The 16063-nt window shown below is 36.0% G+C and overlaps 1 protein-coding gene and 1 non-coding gene across 2 annotated transcripts in view; both read left to right on the top strand.

Moving 5' to 3' along the window:
• The window catches only part of LAMA4 (laminin subunit alpha 4), a 161831-nt gene that overhangs the window by 103122 nt on the left and 42646 nt on the right, over positions 1-16063 (top strand). The window contains exons 12-15 of the mRNA XM_049771231.1: positions 2954-3070; positions 7361-7509; positions 13403-13544; positions 14352-14448. Of these exons, the coding sequence (XP_049627188.1) occupies positions 2954-3070; positions 7361-7509; positions 13403-13544; positions 14352-14448 (505 nt within the window). The remainder of the gene's footprint in view (positions 1-2953; positions 3071-7360; positions 7510-13402; positions 13545-14351; positions 14449-16063) is intronic.
• On the top strand, positions 5823-5929 carry LOC126008500 (U6 spliceosomal RNA). Its single transcript, XR_007495827.1, has one exon. It is a non-coding gene; the product is annotated as a U6 spliceosomal RNA (small nuclear RNA).

Raw genomic sequence — 16063 nt, 5'->3', positions numbered from 1 at the left:
CTATCTGTGGGATTTGTTATCATGACTAGGATGTGTCTTAGGGTGCTTTTCCTTGGGTCTCTTTTAGTTGGTACTTTTCAGGCATGTAGGATTTGGTCACATGTAGTCTTTAGCTCTGGTAGTTTCTCTGTAATGATGCCCTTGACTGTTGATTTTTCCTGAGGATTCTCTTTCTGGGTCTCTGGGACTCCAATGATTCTTAAGTTGTTTCTGTTGAGCTTATCAAAGACTTCTATTTTTATCTGTTCACATTCTTTGAGTAATTTTTCCACTATCTTATCATTTGCTTTAAGGCTTTTTTCCAATCACTTCTGCTGTATGAAGTTGTTATGCATTTCATCTTCCAGCTCACTAATTCTATCCTCCGCTGCTATTACACTGTTGGAGAGACTTTCCATTGAGGTTTTTAATTCATCTACTGAGTTTTTCAGACCTGTTATTTCAGTTTGGAGTTTTCTGATTTCTATCTTCATACCCTCTGGATTCTTATTAGTGTTCCATTCAACTCGATCTATGCTTTCTTTGAGTTCTGTGAACTTTGTCTATATTTTTTCTCTAAACTTCATATCTGAGAGACTAGGTGGTTGGCTGTTTTCAGGACATCAGAGTTGTCATCTTCATTCTCTATGCCTGGTGTTGGCCTGCATTGTTTTCTCATTGTTATGCTTATATTGTGAATTTTTCTACATGTTGTCGTGGTATTCATCAGCTAGGTGGAATGCACAGCTGCAAAGCAAAGTGGACCAGTCATGCTAGTTCCACAGTCTATGGACAGTGAAGACTCACCTCAGGAAAAAGCAAGCCCTCAGGGAAGAATGCTGGAGAAGATTAAAGTTCCCAGGCTGAAGCAAGCAGAGAGAAGGCCCAAGATGTCTATTGTGCCTCAGAGATACAGCAGAGTCCTCTCTACTTTCTAGAAGCAGAAAAATCCTATAGTCCATCTCCCTGGAATGCAGACTTTCTCTTTTCTGTTTTTTTCTTTTTTATCTTTACAGGAAGCTACCCTACCACCATCTCACTGAGCAGATGCTTTGACAATCTTATAAGAGGCCCTGTGTACCTTTCTATCTTATATTGTGCTAACCTATTTTTATTTGTTTATTTTTTGTGATAATCTATTAATTGGTCTGTCTCCTCCACCAAATGCAAGTGACTTTATGTAACTTTTCCCTGTTAGTCATACAACAGAATAGAGTAACCGTAAATTTTCCATTTTTATACAAAATCAAAAATAACACAAATTTTTATCATGTGGATGTATGCAAACAGTAATTACACAGCTATTAGTTACATTACTTATTTAGTATTCTACTGCCAACCCCAGAATGACAAAAATATTTATGAAATAAATATAAGACCCTGAATTTTTAACATTAGTCAAAATACTCTTAAAAAGAGTGGGTTGTGGAGAAACCTTGAAGTATATCATTTTTCAACTCCTGTAAATGAACTTATTACCAAACTTAGTTCACAGCTTTGAAGTATGACCATGATATTGAGGTAAGACAACCCAAATACAAGATCAGAATAGGTCAGATGTATCTCAGACTGTAAATGAAAATTTCTGTAATAGAACTAAATAATGCCAACTGTATTTCAACTCCCTTCTTTATATACCTCAATACACACACTAGAAGGTTGCTTTTGCTTCTGAATATATGTATATATAGTATCCTTTCCTTGTGGTGATAAGAATAATTAACTCCAAATAGTATAAGTATTGATCTAGAAGTGGATATTGAGGAAAAATTTACTTTTCAATGTTCTTGCATTAAGATACTCAAATAGTATTTTATTATTCCCAGATGTCTTTGTTTTCTGAAGTATTTAGAGAAAATAAATTTTATTTGCCTTTCAGCTAAATCAGAAAAGGTTTTAGAGAATAAAAATGGATACTGCAGTGAACCTAGAAAGTTTGAAAGTATGTCATTTAATGTCTAGTCTTTTATAAGTATTCTATGACATCCCAGAAAGCCATAACTTACATGTTTCAATTCTAGTTTAAATGACCATTTTTAAAGTAGCTTCAACTCATTTTTCACTTAGATTATCAAATGAGCCTTCCATTTTTCCCACTTAAAATTTTATTCTGTATTGCTTTCAACCTCTGAATTCATTCCAATCTCCATATCCAAGGTCACTTAGATCCCAAAATTAAGTAATTCATTAAAATATTTTAGCACCAAGAAAATTTTCCTTCTCAAAAGTTTTATCACCTGCAGAAAAGTTGATCAAAGATATAGGTGAAAGATCATAGTTTTATGCTATGATAATGGGACCATTTAAATAGTTTTAAAAGATACTAAATTGTTTCTTTACAAGAAAACTATTTGACCCAAAGCCAGCAGATAATAAATCCCTATTTGGAATCATCTTTCAACCACTGCAACTATTGAGCCTGTTGTTCTTGCCTGTACTTATTCCCCTTTATTGCCTTTGCATTTATGAAGAAAAGAGTCCTGTTCCTCTCTAAAGTGTAACTCTTTAGATGGTGATGGTATAAATAATGATCTTAGCCACATGCTTTAAAGCTCCCAAGATATTTACTTTTGTTATTTCAATGTTAAAGATAAATAATTGCTACTATGCTACTGATGAACATAATAAAATCTCACTTTTGTGGAGAAAAGATATGAGTAGGTTAAAGTAGCACTAAGACCATGGTGGAGGGTCTTGGACACTTTGGTGAGGTAAACATCTTAAGACTATCTACACCTTAATCTGGTAAAAATATTGTAAGCATATTACCTCAAAGATATTTTAAAACGGGGACATCTCTCTTAAAATGAAGATCAGAGCTTAAGCAATACCTAGAGTGAATTCCTCAGTCACACAGCAATTAGGTGATGTATCTTGGATAAGAACACAGATTTTCTGAGTGCAGGGACATGAGAGTGATGCTTACTACTTTCTAGTGCTTCTTGTCAGCTCCCACTTCTCTTCCTTGCTGCAGAAACAACATGAAAGAGTAAGAGAACAAGTAGAAAGTGTGAATGCAACTCTGAGGCTGTCTTCAGACACTCTGGAAATTCCACGGCTGACTCTTTCAGAACTTGATGATATAATAAAGGTAAGGCTATATAGGTCTGTATATTCATCAGGTAACAACAACAGCTCAGTTGTTAAGAATAAGCAAATGGCTGGGGACGGAGCAATAGTGCAGCTGTAGGGCATTTGCCTTGCACAAAACTGACCCAGGATGAACCTCGGTTCGGGCGTCCCATATGGTGCCCCAAGCCAGGAGCGATTTCTAAGCACATAGCCAGGAGTAACTCCTCAACGTCACCAGGTGTGGCCCAAAACAAAACAAAACAAAAATATAAGCAAATGGAACTCAATTCTATCAAATAGCTTGGCATTATAAAAATAAGTTACAGTGGCTGAATTTTTTTTCAGTTTCTTTCATTATGTAGTAGGCACTTACCTACATATGACTACTTAAGTTTAAATTACTGAAATTAAATAAACTTAAAAATTTACATCCTCAAAGCACCCTAGCTGCATTACATTATTTACTCAACAGCTCCTCACATAGCTATCTCAATCTGTCAGTAACAGATCTGCTGATTGATACACACACACACACACACACACACACACACACACACACACACACACAGTATACTTTCTGCACAGGTAACTTTTCAGTAAGAAATATGTATAGAGTGATAATACAGTAGAGAGGTCCTTTGCCTTGCACAGAGTCAAACTAGATTTGATACCTGGTCTCTCATAGTTCTCAGAGCATTCAAGGAATGATTCCTGAGTGCGGAACCAGGAGCAACCTGTGAGTATATCTACGTTTATCCTGAAAACAAAACAAACAAAAACTAAATCTGTATTAAAATATAAATTTAGTTTGTCCTACACACTCCTCACTCACAAATGGGGTGTTTAGTAAAGTTGATATTCAAAATAGTCAAAAAACAACATTTTGGTTTTTTGGTTTGGGGGCCACACCTGGCAGCATTCAGGGGTTACTCTTGGCTCTGCACTCAGAAATCACTTTTGGTTGGTTTGGGGAACCATGTTGGATACCCGGGATGGAATCCAGGTCCACTGCAGGTTGGCCGCAGGCAAGGCAAATGCCTTACTGCTCTGCTGTCACTCCAGCCCCCCCAAAAAAAACATTTTTTTCTTTCTTTCTCTTTTTCTTTCTTTCTTTCTTTCTTTCTTTCTTTCTTTCTTTCTCTTTCTTTCTTTCTCTTTCTTTTTCTTTTTTCTTTTTCTTTTTTCTTTTTTTTTCTCTTTCTTTCTTTTTCTCTTTCTTTCTTTCTCTCTCTTCTTTCTTCTTTTTTCTTCTCTCTCTTTCTCTCTTTCTTTCTTTCTTTTTTTTTATTTAAACAACTTTATTACATACATGATTGTGTTTGGGTTTCAGTCATGTAAAGAACACTACCCATCACCAGTGCAACATTCCCTTCACCAATGTCCCAAATCTCCAATAAAGTGTAGTGAAAAAAAACCACTATGAAATTGATCTTAGCTCCTTTTTATTAGCATTGAAAGGATGTCATACAAAAAAATTTCAAAGTAGTCTGATGAAAATGAAGAAAAATGAATTAAAAACTAAGTCATCTGGAGGCTGGAGTAATAGTATAACAATTAAGGTGCTTGCCTTGCACTCACCTAACTTGGGTTTAATTCTAGGCACCCAATATGGTCCTTTGTCCATGCCAAAAGTGATCCCAGAGCCAAAAGCCAGAAACCATAACGACTACCTAGTTTGACTCAAAAACAAATACAAAAAGATAATTAAATCATCTGATTATCAGCTCACTTTTTCAATGATAAACTCCCTGTCTTCCTTCACTTCACCTTTGTTTATATTCCCATCTCAATCCGTGATAATTTTAAAATTCAGGTAGATGATATACACCACCTATTTCCATTGAATACTCTGGCCTTATAAGCAGCACTCCCCAAGTTCCTTATGTATACACAGTTTGGGTGGCCTGATTAAACTGAACTAGTGTATAGAAATAGAAATCTCAACATAATCTACCACAGAGTTATAAGAAGCATATCAAATCTGATATATTCTGAATAAAACACCCTTCTTGTCTTTTACCCTTCTCAATATTGTCTTTCACCCTTCCCAGTAAGTATGGTACCACCCAGTAACTCAAAACTCTAGACATTCTTTTTTTATTTCCTTTGGTTTTTGTTTTTGTTTGTGGGTTACACCCAAGGATGCTCAGGGGTTACTCCTGGCTATGCACTCAGAAATTGCTCCTGGCTCGGGGAACCATATGGGACACTGGGGATTGAACCAAGATCCATCCTGGATCTGCCGAGTGCAAGGCAAACACCCTACCACTGTGCTATCACTCTGGCCCCATCCTTCACTTTATTGAATCACCATGAGATACAGAATTTAAAAGTTGTTGATGGTTGGATTTCATAGAATATTCTAAAAACCCATTCTTACAGTGTTCATTTCTTGCCGCCAATGTCCCTATTTCCCTTCCATTTCTTACCTAATCCCAGCCTGCCTCTATGGCAGATAGTTTTCTTCTCTCCCCACCCCATTTTTCCTTGTAGCCAGAGTGACTTACGATTCTGCTACTGAGACTGTATCAAGCATAGAACTTTACCTCCTTTAGCACTTAGTTTTTTGTCCAGAGAGACCATTTCCAATTCTAGAGACATTCTTGATTTCTTCTTTTTCCTCTACTCACTTCAGCAAGACGTTTAGACCCTATCTTCAAAATGAAACCTGATTGTGAACTTTTCCTCCCTCTTCTCACTGAAATTATATGCCATCTATCTGATCAATTGTCCCCACTTTGGCCCCTCTAGTCATTATAAATGCCATTAAAGTGCTGCTTTGGCAGCACATGTACTAAAATTGGAACAATACAGAGAAGATTAGCATGGCCCCTGCACAAGGATGACACACAAATTCTTTAAAGCGTTCCAAATAAATGCCATTAAAAAATATTTAAAGGGGTCAGAGAGATAGCATAGAGGTAAGGCGTTTGCCTTGCATGAGGACAGTGGTTCGAATTCCGGCATTCTATATGGTCCCCAAGCCTGCCAGGAGTGATTTCTGAGTGTAGAGTCAGGAGTAATGCCTGAGCGCAGCTAGGTATGACCCAAAAAAAAAAAAGTAAAGTTATAGTATGGTTGTATGACCTTTTCCCACAGATCTCTCCAAATTGAATTAATTTGTTTTTGGCCTATGAGTCCACCTCTCCAGATCATGCCCCACTCTTTTCCACATTTACCACACTCTAGTTCACTTCTTTTAACTTCTACTTTTCAAAGAACCCATACTTTTTTTCCTGGGATCTTTGTACCTGCTGTATCCTAATTTTCAAGTGTCTGGTGTTATTTTGAACATTTTATATAAATGTCTCTTACTATCATCCTCTAAACTACTTACTGTATTTCCTCCAAAATGCTTTTTACTCAAGAAATTAGCTTGTTCACTTGTTTGATCATTTACTTATTATCTATATCTTCCTTTAGATTGTAAATTTCTTGAGAACAGACTATATTTATAGTTATACCTAATACTTTTATAAGATTTGCTGGCTCATACTAATTATTCAATATATATATTGAATATATATATATATATATCTGTTGATCAATTTAATGATTAAAAGTGAGATGGTTATAGCATTTACCTAATCATACAATTAAAATTTTTTTCTTCAAAATATTATTTAACTGATGACCAACCCAATGACTAGATTCCTAATACAATACTGTCTCTATAAAAATAAGCCCTATTTGCTAGTAAATATGCTATATTCTGGATATAATAAAAAAGTAAACAATTTTCCTCCCAATATTTTATAATAGGGTGAGTGCAATAGGTACAGATCTCTAGTAATGTGATATTTAAACAAAAATGATATATGGGGAAATATTGAATTTAATCTGAAGAAGTTGGGAATAGTTTCAATAAGGAAGTGACATTTGAGTTGAACTTAAATGCATAGAAATTGTTCAGTTTTATAACCACTCCTAGTGGTTCACAGAGGACCATGCAATGAAAGGGCTCCAATCTGTTGAGCTATCTCTTAATATGGAACACAATCTTTTAAGAGCTCAGCTTGACCACTAAAATAGGATATTGAGAAAATGTGTATCACAAAAGCTAGGTCTATTTTTATTTGTTTAGATTTCAGATTTAAGATGGCATAGTATGTCTGAATGCTAAGAATATAAGTAAATATGAGTGAGGATGCCAGAGAAATAGTTGTCTACTGTAATATTCCAGACTTGTGTAGACCTGACCTGAAATTTATTCAACTTAATAAATAAGAAAAATAGAAATTATCTTTCAGTGTTCCTTGAAAATATGTTTTACATTCTTCAAATCAAATTTATTTAAAAATATCTTTAGAATGCATCTGGCATTTATGCTGAAATAGATGGAGCCAAAAATGAACTACAAGGAAAACTAGCCAACCTGAGTAACCTCGGTTATGATTTAGTCCAAGAAGCAATTGACCATGCACGAAATCTTCAGCTAGAAGCTGACGAATTGAGCAGGTAAGACTCTGCTTTTAAAATACAAATATCTTCATAGTTTGAGTAACTTATTTGTATTCAATGCCACATACCAAGTTACTCGGATAGAACAACTTGGTTTTATGATTGAGTCTACTTGTTTGTTTTTGTTGAGTGGTCAGTCTGAGAGCTAACAATTGTTCATTGCTGTGAACCATTGCAAAGTGCCAATAATTGTAATTGCTTTGGGAAGACAATTTTTGTAATGCTGTTATATTAGAGACCTGTGCTGTGACTGGGATGAGGGAAGTTTGTTCCACAATTGCCAATGTAATGACCTAACACAATTTGGTTAGATTCATAAGAGCTACATAAAATACAAGTAAATATCCTCCTTCTATAACAGAGGTCTTCAACTTTTTAAAGTGGGGGCCGGATTACGGTCCCTTAGAGAGCTGGAGGGCTGGACTATATGAGCTACTAATTCCTACTCACACTGCACATATCTTATATAAATAAAATGAAAAACATTTATAAATAAACAGATCACGCACCAGTATTTCAATGGAAACTGTGGGTCTGCTTTTGGCTAATGAGATGGTCAATGTCTGGTTCCATATTTGTCACTGCCAGCCATAACAAGTAATGCAAGTGGGCATCAGTTAATCTTGATCTGGTTGGAGATTGCAGATGTTTCATTCTTGAAAAAGTCTGTTCACAGGCATAAGTGCTACCAAAGATGGTTACCATTTTGAGTGCATGCTTCCTGATATTTGGATATGTCTCAGAGGGGAGAGATGCATAGAAATTCAAAAGGTTACTTGACTTAAATGCATCTTTCAGAGAGTCACAATTCGGCAGTTCAGGTAGTTCCATTTGGTAAATTGTAAGGACATTTTCAATCTCAACAGAAAATGGGTTACAAAAAAGCTGTATGTCCTGTTCATGGAGATGAAGCTCTTTGAATCTAAATTGAAACTCCTTTTGCAGCAATTCTAGTGAAGCCAGACGTGTTTCCTTTGGGAATGCAACCAATGGTTTGTCCGCTGACAGGTTTTGAGTTGTTGGGAGATGACTGAAGTTTTCCTCCTGTACTTGTTTGATGAGAAGGCCTGATTTTACTTCAAATGCTTTCACATGCAATGCCATATCACAGATGAGCTTCCCCTTGCCTTGAAGTTGCAGATTGAAACTGTTGAGTAGCTCTGTTATATCTGTCAGAAAGGCAAGGTGCCATTTCCATTCTGCATAATTGAGCTCTGGTACTTCTTGGTTTTTTGAAAGTAGAAAAGCTGTAATCTGAGGAAGTAAGTTATATAAATGTTTCAAATCTCTCCCTCTACTCAGCCAATGGACTTCTGTGTGGTACAGAACATCTTCATGGGCAACATTTACCTCAGATAGAAATTCCTGAAATTGTCTGTGGTTTAGTGCATGAGTTCTAATGTAATTAACACAAGATACCACAATTTTCATAACAGAGTCCCACTTCAGTGATTTACAACACAGCGCTTGTTGGTGGATGAGGCAGTGTACGGCAATTGGATAAGGATGGTTATGTTTGTCCATCTCTTGTGTAATGTGAGCAATTACTCCTCTCTTAGACCCCACCATGCTAGGAGCACCATCAGTTGTTACACTGACTAGTTTAACCCAGTCCAGCTCCAAACCATTCAGTTTGGCAAACCTTTTCAAATATATCCACTCCTGTGGTTGTACCTTTGATACTTTGCAGTGCAGAAAGCTCTTCTGTGACTTCAAAATACTCATTTGTCCCATGCATATAAATGAGAAGTTGGGCAGAATCACGAACATCATTGCTTTCGTTGAGTGCCAAGGAAAAATAGCAAAGTTTCTTTGCAGAGTTTTGCAAATGGTGCAGCAAATGTTCTCCCATTTCTTCAATCCTTCATGTCATTGTAACTCCTGAAAGGCTCACTGTACTAAATAAATCAGCTTTCTCTGGACACATCTCTTTGGCAACAGAAATAAGGCATTCTTTAACAAATTCTCCCTCCACAAATGGTTTGCCATTGCGCGCTATTAGCTTGGCAACTTGAAAACTTGCCCGCAGTGAGGAAGTATTTAACTGCTTCTGCTTCACAAAAGTATTTTGCTGAGTCGTCAGTGTATGTTTCAGTTGTAATATTTTATCTTTTCTCACTTCTCCAACGAAACAATCATATTTATCTTTATGTTGAGTTTGATAGTGGCGTCGCAAAGTGTATTCTTTGAACACAGCAACTATATTCTGGCATATCAGACACACAGCTTTTTCTTTGTACTGCATAAAAAAGTAATCGTAAGTCCACTGTTCTTTGAATATCCTACACTCGCCATCAATTTTTCTTTTTCTTGACATTGTTTCCTAGGGATTCCAAACTAATATTAGTGAAATACAAATATGTGTGTGTATATATACACACACAGTGTATGAACCCTCATTAGTCCCTGATGTGAACACTCTCCCCTTGCAGGCTTTTCTAAGCAGACCAGCTCAGTCCCTGATAGTTCAGTTATATCTCTCTATATAATGCCCAAATTGATATGTTCAGAATCAGCATGTGAACACTGAAAAGAAATTGCAAAATGCATATAAAATTTTCAATGTAACCCCTTTAAAATGCTTCAGCATCGAACTCCTAATTTTCCACATGGGCAATTCAGCACCGAACCCCTAACCTCCCAACCACCGCCCACCCCCTAACTTTGATTTCAGCACTGAACACCTCACCACCCCCAAAGGGGAATTTTCATATGAGTCACCCAGAGCCGAATCAGGCAGAACCCCCCAATCTGGCAAAAATTTATTTCTATGGTACTTTTGACTGACCTTTGGCAGTGGAGGGAGTGGAGGAAAACCTCACTGACAGGCAGGCACAGCACACAGACACCACGTTGCCTGGGGGTGGAGCAGGCACCTTTTTACATCATATAGTCACCCACATGTGGTACTCCTCGCCAAGCAGTGTCCTGCGCCCTCCAGTGACGTCATCAGCAACGCACGCGCCAAGCTCCAGGCGCAAGGGTGCATCAGTGTCCCTCTCAACACCACCCTCACGCCCACCCTCCAAGCACACAACATGCCGTGGGCTGAGGCGGTTGACGTCATCCCTGAGAAACCGTGACACTGAGTGTATATGCTGTCAGATATCTTGGCAACCAAACAGTGCTCACTGCTGGTGGGCCGGATCAGACTCCTCTGCGGGCCACATGTGGCCCATGGGCCATAGTTTGAAGACCCCTGCTCTATAAGGTCTAATTTTACTTTCACCACCTATATTTGTTTCCTGAACAGCATTAGTTCTCCAAACTAAGTGTCTTAAATAAAACAGGCAGGAAATTGGCATAACAACTGAGTTTCAAACTCCATAGTACCCAGCAGGAACTATTTGACTTAATACTTGTTAAGAGAAAATCAATAGACAATTTTCCTCACAGCATCTGCAAGAGAATCATGTTCCCTCTGGGCACTCACTTAATGTTAATTGAAATGTACTGAATATTTGAACTGAATCTGTTACCCTGATATAATAGGTAAATAGCGAGATAATTAAGAAGAAGAAAGATTGCAGATATGGCAATTAGAAACAGGTATGAGTAAAGGTCACTGAAGAAATAAAAACCATTCTCAATTTATGTTGAAAATATAAATGACAAGAATAGAGAAATAGCTCAAAGAACTGGAACACTTACCTGACATATCTCAGCATCTCAGAACTCCCTAGGTACTACTGTCAATGTGACCCTGGTGAGCTTCAGCATTCATGACCCAATGCAATATTTATTGTATTGCTGGACCCAAACATTGAGCTGTATATCCCTGTTGGCCAAGTATTGCTACGAGTGGCTCCCAGGTTCTCTTCTTTAGAAGTACTCTCTCAAACAATATTTTAAACTGCCCTTTAATTCCTGCATTTAACATTTTCAAACTCAAATATCCTGAAAATTTGAAAGAGGAAGAGAGAAACAAGAAAGATGCCAAAGAAATCTTGGTGATAATATGTTTTTGTTTGCCTTAAACCAATTTTATATATTTATTTCACATTTTATTATAACTTAGGCAAGATATTTAAAATAATGTTTAAGAATTTGGTATTGGTATATAAAATTACTGCTCCCAATACCACTAAATTGTTCACAACCCTCCACCACTGTCCCTGTGTCACTACCAGTCCAGTCTGTCCAATCTGAATGGAGTTATAGTCAGCTCATTGTGATGTTACAAGAAAAAAATGTGCTTTTGATCAACTCAATAAGGTGAGACTTGCATGAGATACTGCTTTTATAACACTGGTGAAAATATTGTTTTTGAGATCCATCCTATTTCTCTCATCAGCATCCTTTTATCATTTTAGTTATGACATCTACTGATAGGGAATCCCAAAATAAAGCTTCTAAAGGCTGCTCTGTAACACTGTTCTGTCATAATCCTAAGGGAACATGCTTTATAGAACATGACTAGAAATATCGATCACCCTGAAGTGCTTTTTGTGTCTGTGGCTGATGATATTCAGAGAAACATCCAAATTTATAGATAGCCTCTCTACAACATGTGAATAATTTTTATACATATATCTGGTATACCCAATGATTTGTTTCTTCTCTGTTTAAAAAAATATCATCAGGAGAGCAAAACAGCAAAGATTTTATTTCCAGCTCTTTTTTTTTTACTTCTTCCCACACCAGCCAACAAAATTTAAGTATATCAATCAATCATCTAACATTTAGTCCTATTTCTCCTTTCTTTGTAAATGCCCTGAATAATTAATTCCTGTGATATTCTTAAAAGCATAAGGATAATATGTATCAAGTATTTGAATCAGAAAACTACCATTTTTTCTTTATTTAAGCACCATGATTACATACATGATTGTAGGAAATTACCTTTTCAGCAGAGTTTATTCCCACCTTGTTCCCTGAGCTACTAGGATAGGATTCATACACATATGCCACACTCAGACTGGGACTATTTAAACATGTCTGTGAATAATTGCACATCTTTAGGGTTGGGAAAAAAAACTAGCACACTTGCAATAGCTGCAGAGACTAAGGAGAAGATACATAGATAGTGAACACATAGGGTAGAACACATAGAAAGTAAATACAGCTGATAATCAGATTCTTTTATGTCTCAGTAGCATTATAATAAAATAACATGGCATTGAAGTAATTATTTGCTGACCACATTACTAGCCCCCATATGAGAGTGTTCTGGGTGTGAGAGATGCTGAATAAGTGTTAGCTGAATCTTCCAGAGGTCAGAAAGAAGCAGAACAACATAGTGCAGGAGACAGGGAAAGGCAGAGTGGAGTTCTACACTTGAGTGAGGTAGGCTGGGCCTCCCAAGTGAGACAGAACTAAACATTGTTTGCCCTGGGAAACCATAGACCCTCTCTCAGTCTTTATTCTATTTATAAAAAGAGAATCAAAAAATCAACATCACGAGTGTTAACCGAATTAAAAACATGGGCTAGGGAGGAAGTTCAAGTGGTAGAGCACTTGCCTCACAAGTGTAAGGTCCTGAATTTTAATCCCAGCACCATAGCGGTTTCTTTTTGGGTAAGAGACTAATCATATAGATGGTGGCTAAGCAGTAGGTATGGTAAAATGTGGGTTCATTCCTGCCCAACTACCACTGCACAAACAAACCTTTCTTTGATGGAATACTGAGGACTGCCTTTAAAATCATTATTCTTTTTACCAATTGTTATTCCCAGGAAGACAGCTGACAGTGTCAAAAATTGGATAAAATTTGAAAGCATGAAGGGCAGAAAAGATGTTTTTCTATGAAAGGCATCTTAGAAAAACCTTACCAAGGTGGAGACTTAGAACAGAAAATCTCTGTGGTCCTGAAAGTATTAAAACCAAGCTGTAACAAAAGTCCCCTTTCCCAAGAATATAAAGAGAAATTGATTCATTTGTTTGCTAACAGGAATTTGCACAGTTCAGATATGAATGGTCTGGTTCAGAAGGCTTTGGATGCTTCAAATGTCTATGAAAACATCGCCAATTATGTTAATGAAGCCAACGAAACAGCTGAATTTGCTTTGAACATCACAGAAAGAATTTATGATGTGAGTATTCACTTATTTCCTTATGTGTCCACTCTCAACAGTACTCGGGGATTCTGAGGCTTCTCTAACACTACTAGTAATGCTTGGAGTCTATCAGGACAATGTTTTCTGGAGATAGAGAATAAGCATGTGATGCCAGAGGCAGACAGAACTCAAGGTCTTGGCATATATTAGGTATATGCTCTATAATGTATCTGTCACGCCAGGCTTTCCCTTATTTTAAAGTTTATGAATGCGTTGCTTCTTCCAGATTGTTTCCTCTATCTTCTAATGCCATCCCTTAACTTTCTGATGTAATATAAATAGCAGAAAGGGGAGGAGAACTCAGGAAAGATGATTTTATTTATGTTACGAAGTTTTCATAATGCAAGTTCTTCAAAAAGGGCCACACTCCAGGAGGTAAATGCCAGCTCCCTGAAAGCTTTTTTAAGGCAAAATCCCTAAATAAAACATATTTTGGATGAGTTCCTGCTGATAAAGAAGATGCTTTGTGCATATATTTAAATGTTTCAACTAAAAATTATTTATTAGGTGGTTTCTATTTAAAAAATACATTAGCTGGCCCTTTGTCAGATACTATTATAAGTCCACTGTGTTGTTCTTAAAACATGATTTTCTGAAAAAGTCAGGTGATATTATCTTTTCACATTCACATTTGTTCCTATTTGGCCTTGATTTTGAGCTATGAAAATGAAGCTGTGAATTTTACTTGATGTTCAATGATAAGTTGTGTCATTTAAATGCTGAAATCATGAAAAGTTGATTTTTTTGCCGTCATTCTTACTCTCTCCATCAATTCCTTTGTAGGCTGTGAGTGGGATTGATACTCAAATCATTTACCATAAAGATGAAAGTGAGAACCTCCTCCATCAAGCCAGAGAATTGCAAACAAGAGCAGATTCTAGTAATTATCTCTACTTTTTTTTGACTTCCTTCTAATTTATTTCTGCTTCTCTTCTTTTGACTATAATTTTGCATACAGATAGAAATTTCAAATTTCTTGAGTTAAATGATAAATGATATTTCAAGTTAATAATATATTGCTTGTTTCTGTTCAAATTTATGTACTTAAAAAGCAAAATTTTGACATATTTAATTAGCATGATTTGAAGGTGGAATAATAGCCCGTGGACAGGGCATTTGCCTTATTGGTTTGATTCCTGGCATCCTATATGGTATTCTGAGCCTGCCAGGAGTAGTTTCTGAGTCAAAGCCAGGAGTAACCTCTGAGTGCCAGTAGGTATGGCCCAAAAAATCAACCCAAAAGAGCATGATTTTTAAGTAAAAATTACAGGTGTTAAAATTGCATAGAAACTAGAGTTGTTGAACATGTTGTGGATATTCTTATTAATGAAGTAAGATAATTTATAGCAATTTGCCATAAATACTTATTTTCAAGCAGATAATGGCATAAAATATAGTTGCTACTATATTTAACATGATTAAATACTTTGTGAGTGATTTTAAAAATCCCTTAAATTTTTTTCAGTGGAACCCAGAAAGATAGTCTAGCAGGTAGGGTGCTTGCTTTGCATGAGGCAGATTTAGGTTCAATCCTCAGAACCACATATATCCTCCACTGCCAGACATGATCCCTGAACACACAGAGCCAGGAGTAAGCCCTAAGCACAATCATGTGTGCCACCAACTCACCCCCAAAATTTTTTTTCCTCTGTAGAAATGGGTCCTCACTATCAGGAGAGAGTATAACAAAATCTTCTAGATGTATTTTTTGTATCAGTGCTCTACACAGTTTGCTGTTTTTAGTAGCATAATAACTACATGGAAAGAAACACTTCCAGAGGCTTGTGTTGGCATCTGTTAAAGCAAAGACATCTAAGAGTAGAAAACGAGGGGAAAAAATGAAATCAGTTTAGTTAATTTTGAATCTCATGAATCTTAAAAACAAATGAACTGACAATGAATTTCATTAAGCATGACTCATCTCTGAGATAATGAAGTTAAGATAAATGAGCATTGGCTAATGAGGTTGAAAACACATCATCAAACTTCAAACCACCACCTATAACAAACACTAAAATTAAAATAGAAACTTTATACAAATTTTCAGTGTAATTAATCTCAAATCTCAATACAAATTTTATTCACTCTATGTAGAAAATTAAAGCACTTTTTACATAGACAGATTATTTAACTTCTTAGTTATATGAGACAACTATTATATAATATTAATATATATTAATATATTTGTCTATCCATAAAATATTATATGTAAATATAATATATAAATATATATCATAAATATATTATAATATGTTTAATATTAAGATATTAAAACATTGACAGTAAATGTTAATGTTAAATTAAATATTTGATTAAATATTAAATATTAATATTAATATTTAATGTGTATTAAATATTAAAATATATTCTAAAATATATAAATATTATATAAATATATAATATTTTCAGAATAAATAAAGGAAGTAGCATGCTGTTATTTTTTTACTCAAATTATTATGGGTCTTGGGGCAGAGTGATAGTGCAGTGGTAGGGTG

Source organism: Suncus etruscus, chromosome 4 (assembly GCF_024139225.1).
Source record: "Suncus etruscus isolate mSunEtr1 chromosome 4, mSunEtr1.pri.cur, whole genome shotgun sequence".
NCBI lineage: Eukaryota > Metazoa > Chordata > Mammalia > Eulipotyphla > Soricidae > Suncus > Suncus etruscus.
The sequence above is the reverse complement of the archived record's forward strand: the minus strand, read 5'-3'. Positions and strand labels throughout refer to the sequence as shown.